This window comes from Engraulis encrasicolus, chromosome 14, assembly GCF_034702125.1.
Source record: "Engraulis encrasicolus isolate BLACKSEA-1 chromosome 14, IST_EnEncr_1.0, whole genome shotgun sequence".
NCBI classification, from domain to species: Eukaryota; Metazoa; Chordata; class Actinopteri; order Clupeiformes; family Engraulidae; genus Engraulis; species Engraulis encrasicolus.
The window spans coordinates 43937454-43942453 of NC_085870.1; the positions used below are offsets into that span (position 1 = coordinate 43937454).

General features: G+C 47.6%; 1 protein-coding gene across 1 annotated transcript in view; it reads right to left on the reverse strand.

Moving 5' to 3' along the window:
- The window catches only part of LOC134462691 (low-density lipoprotein receptor-related protein 1-like), a 260688-nt gene that overhangs the window by 64427 nt on the left and 191261 nt on the right, over positions 1-5000 (reverse strand). Inside the window, exons 35-40 of the mRNA XM_063215836.1 lie at positions 4736-4861; positions 4269-4400; positions 3002-3136; positions 1623-1752; positions 849-975; positions 1-123 (exon numbers count right to left, since the gene is read on the reverse strand). The exon at positions 1-123 is cut by the window's left edge and continues 29 nt beyond it. Coding sequence (XP_063071906.1) covers positions 1-123; positions 849-975; positions 1623-1752; positions 3002-3136; positions 4269-4400; positions 4736-4861 — 773 coding nt within the window. The remainder of the gene's footprint in view (positions 124-848; positions 976-1622; positions 1753-3001; positions 3137-4268; positions 4401-4735; positions 4862-5000) is intronic.

The window sequence follows — 5000 nt, forward strand, 5'->3', positions numbered from 1 at the left end:
CACAGAGACGGAGAACATGTCCATGTTGTTGCTGCTGAGGACCACCTCCCGGTTCTCGCCCGTCTCCAGGTTAATGCGCTCGATCTTGTCAGTGCGCGCATCACACCAGTACAGCAGGCCCTCCTGCAAAACAAACAACACAAGCAGTTAAGAGGGATCAGTGTGTGTGTGTGTGTGTGTGTATGTGTGTTTGTGTGTGTGTGTGTGTGTGTGTGTGTGTGTGTGTATGTGTGTTTGTGTGTGTGTGTGTGTGTGCATGTCAAACAACACAAGAAGCTCACATAGCCCAGCAGTGTATGTCTCGGGCTGTGAATACATATGCCGGTGTCTCTGTGGGTCTCTGTGTGGTACTACACTCCACTAATCAATCAAGGTGGAGGTCTTTATTGATTAATCATTTTGGCGTGTCTTATATTTAGCATTATATTTGTGTGCTAAAAGTGAGAAAATCTCTGTCTCTCGTGTCTGAGTCTATACGGTACATCAGGGTGTGTATGCGTGTGCATTGTATGTGGATACCTGGTCTATGCATTAGTGTGTGTATCAGGGCTTGACATTCAGTTTTTTGCTCACCGGCCACTGTTGACTGTTGGTTTCCCTGAGTAAGTAGCCGTTTAGCCTTTCCGCTAGCCAGAGTTTTGTTGTCAGTTTTCGTCCTTTAGAATATTCTTGCATTTAAATACAAACAATTGACGCAACTACTGTGATTTGTTACACCAAAAGAATAAGTTACCAGTCAAGGTGGCTAGTGACACTGCAACTTGGCCACAGCCAAGCTTACCCAGCATTTGGGCGCTTGGCAGGTGCCAATGTCAAGTCCTGGTGTGTATTCTACAGTGTGTGTGTACCTGGTAGTCAATGGAGATGCCGTTGGGCCAGCTGATGCTGACGTTGACCAGCACTGCCCTCTGGGAGCCGTCCAGACGCGAGCGCTCAATACGTGGATATTGGCCCCACTCAGTCCAGAACAAGTACCTGTTGCACACACACACACACACATGCGTGCGCACAAACGCACGCACGCACGCACGCACACACACACGCACACATACGCACGCACGCACGCACGCACGCACGCATGCACACACACACACACAGACACACACACGACATGCAGCATAAACAAAATAGACATATTAATGCCAATCGATCTACCCAAGGTACCAACACTGCTGAATATACAGAGAGAAAAGAAATACTGTAAGCACTGCAGGCTGAAAAAGATCAAACAGAATACATCAAAACAGTTCAATAAGAGAGAGAGGGAGAGAGAGAGAGAGAGGAGAGAGAAGGATAGAGCGAGAGAGAGAGAGAGAGAGAGAGAGAGAGAGAGAGAGAGAGAGAGACAGAGAGAGAGAGCGAGAGAGAGAGAGAGAAAGAGGGGGAGAGAGAGAGGGAGAGGGAGAGTCAGAGAGGGAGGGAGAGACTTAAAAGCAAGAAAAAAGGAAAAAGGAAGAAAGAAGAAAAAAAGTGAGGCGAAAAAAAGCGACCCAAGGTAGCCTTTCAGATTACTACACCACCCCAACCTACATCCACACTTTCCCCCACTCCCCCACTCCCTACTCCCCAGCCTCCACACCCTTTCCCCCACTCCCCCACTCCCCTCTCCCCAGCCTCCTCACCCTTTCTCGGGGTGCACGGTGATGGCTCTGGGCTTGTCCAGCCCCTGGGAGATGACCACATAGCGGAAGGAGCCGTTGAGGCGGGCCACCTCGATCACGTCAAAGCCCTGGTCCGTCCAGTAGATGTTCCCTACGGACGGATGGGTGGAGGGAGAGAGAGACAAAGAGGAAGAGAGGGAGGGAAAGAGAGAGGGGAGAGAGAGAGAGAGAGAGAGAGAGAGAGAGAGAGAGAGAGAGAGAGAGAGAGAGAGAGAGAGAGAGAGAGAGAGAGAGAGAGAGAGAGAGAGAGACAGACAGACAGACAGACAGACAGACAGAAAGACATTAATGCATTACCACATAACCAGAACAGATTGAACACAGTTGCAAACCTCACTGAACACCCCCCCCCCACACACACACACACTATTATATTCTCCCCATGCTTCCCTCAGAGAGAGAGAGAGAGAGAGAGAGAGAGAGAGAGAAGCATCAGTGTGTGTGTGTGTGTGTGTGTGTGTGTGTATGTGTGTGTGTGTGTGTGTGTGTGTGTGTGTGTGTGTCTGTGTGTGTGTGTGTGTAGCATCAGTGTTTGTGTGTGTGTGTGTGTGTGTGTGTGTGTGTGTGTGTGTGTGTGTGTGTGTGTGTGTGTGTGTGTGTGTGTGTGTGTGTGTTTACTTCCTGTTTGCATTAGTGTTTGTGTGTGTGTGTGTCTGTGTGTGTGTGTGTGTGTGTGTGTGTGTGTGTGTGTGTGTGTGTGTGTGTGTGTGTGTGTGTGTGTCAGACAGGGAAGAAAGCGGGAGTGTGTGTGATTGCATCTTTATTGACACTAACTACATTAACTTGCAGTGGAGGGGATTTTTATCCCATATGAAGTTGTCTCTAATCTTCAGGCAGTTGAGTGCACATATTATAATATGGGTCCATACCGGTATTATTATGCTTAATTAACAGGAACTAAAACCACCAGGGTCAGCCACTTACTAGACTGCCAATGTTGGGACTGCCGTCAAGATATTCCACTACATAGTGGTGTGTGTGTGTGTGTCTCTCCGTGTGTGTCTGTGTGTGTGTATGTGTGTGTGTTTGTCTCTCCATTTGTGTGTGCGTGCGAGGATTGACATGATTGAGAATGTGAATGTAAGAACTTTATTGTCCTTTATATAGTCTTCAGGTATTAAAACATAAAACAACAATAAAGTAGGCATTTATTACATTTATGGGCTTGACACCACACAACCACCGCATACACAGGGTACAGCAGAAATACTCTCTATAAAATAAAGGAGCTGTGAAAGGAACTAAAATACATATACTAAATGATCTGTGCGTGTGTGTGTGTGCTTGTGCGTGTATGTGTTCATGCGCGCGTGCGTGCGTGCGTGCGTGCGCGCGCGTACCAGCGATCCAGTCCACAGCGATGCCCTCCACGCGTCCAATGCCGTTGGTCACCACGTCCTCCCTCCAGGTCTGGTCCCGCTTGGCCCTGCTGATGGTGCTCAGGCCCATGTCCACCCAGTAGATGGTGTCATTATCTACAGGTCAAAGGTCACACCGATTACATGGAGCACAGTATACAGTTTATAGTCCTATACAGTGAATGTCCATTGAGGTCTCGTAGTGGTGCCCATTTCCACCCAGTAGATGGTGTCATCCTCAAACAGGTCAAAGGTCACACAGGTAAATTCAACTCAACTTCATTCATTGTCAATTTGATATACAGTACAGTAGTGCGGTTTCACCACAGCCATAGAATAAGTTTGGGATTAATAATACAAAAAATCTGAATAAAAGAATAACATTGTAAACAATACAGAAATAACAGAATTGGAAAAAAAATCAGATCAAGTCAGGTTACACGGAGCACAGCATATAGTTTAAAGTAAAGATGCACCGGATCCTGATTTTTAGAATCCTGTCGGATACCGGATCCACTGCTTAAGATCCTGCCGGATTCAGAACCGGATACCGGATCCGAAAAACATAGCCTACTCGCACACGTGGGCCCTTTTTATTAAGTTGGCTCAAACTATTTTTTAGACTCATTGGCTTACTGCCACACTGCCTGCACTGGTCGCTTCCAAAGTTCTTTCACTCCATGCAGCAATTGGGGTTGTGAAAGACTGACTGAAAAACCTAGGCTAGAGATGCATCAGATCCTGATTTTTAGGTAACTGCAGAATACGGGATCCACTGCTTAAGATTCTGCCGGATCTGGATCCTGTAAAAAACCCTATTATCCTGCCGGATCCGGAACCGGATCTTGGATCCTGTGCATCTCTAGTTTAAAGTCCTGTAGAATGTTACTGGACTTGCTATGGGGGTTATCGTCTGAAATGTTTTGTGAGTTCTGGTGTGATGATGGGAGCTAAGGATCATCAGGATATAACTGCCCTGACCAGGATCCCGTTTCTCAACAGCACCGTCGCTAACCAATTAGCAACTTACTAGGTTCCCATTGGGAAATTGCATTGCAACCAAGTAAGCTGCTAACTTAGTTAGCCACGATGGTGTCGAGAAACGCACCCCTGGATTTGAAAGGTCACTATTTCAGATATTTGTTTTTCAGTCTCTGTGTTGACATAGTTGCAGTGTTCTGCCATACAGAGGCAAACATGCAGCTACTAAGTTGTTTCACGTTCACGCTAAATGCACAATGCAGCGTACCAGCATGGAAGTCAATGCCAACGGCAAGGGATGTTCCCGACACGGGCACCAGGGAATCAGACTTGTCTGCTGGGTCCAGCGGGATGCCACGGATGCCCTCATGAACAGAGTACAGCAGGAACGACCCCACACCTGTGGAGAAGATCAACACCAAGCCAACAGTTGAAGCTCATAGAAGAGGATGATGGGGATGAGGATGACAAGACGGCTGTTGTTATAGTGATGACTATTGTTATTATAATTTAAACAATACATACAAATAATAAGAAATGGTAATACATGATGATCATAATCCTCCTCCTCATCATCATCAAAAACAACAACCGCTGCCATTACTTCTACTTACATCTTGTGATTAGTTTTAATGGTGGTGCTACTGATGTTCACGCATGTCCACATGGTACTGTACTGTATACGTGTGTGTGTGTGTGTGTGTGTGTGTGTGTGTAGTAGACATGTGTCGGTACCTTCGCAGGACTGCTGTCCACTCTTGAGGCTGTAGCCGGCCGTGCACATGCAGGCTCTGGTGGTGGGGGAGGTGGGGAGGCACAGCTGGGAGCAGTCTCCATTGTTATGACTGCACATGTTAGTACCTGAAATACACACACACACGCACGCACGCACGCACGCACGCACGCACGCACGCACGCACGCACGCACGCACGCACGCACGCACGCACGCACACACACACACACACACACACACACACACACACACACACACACACACAC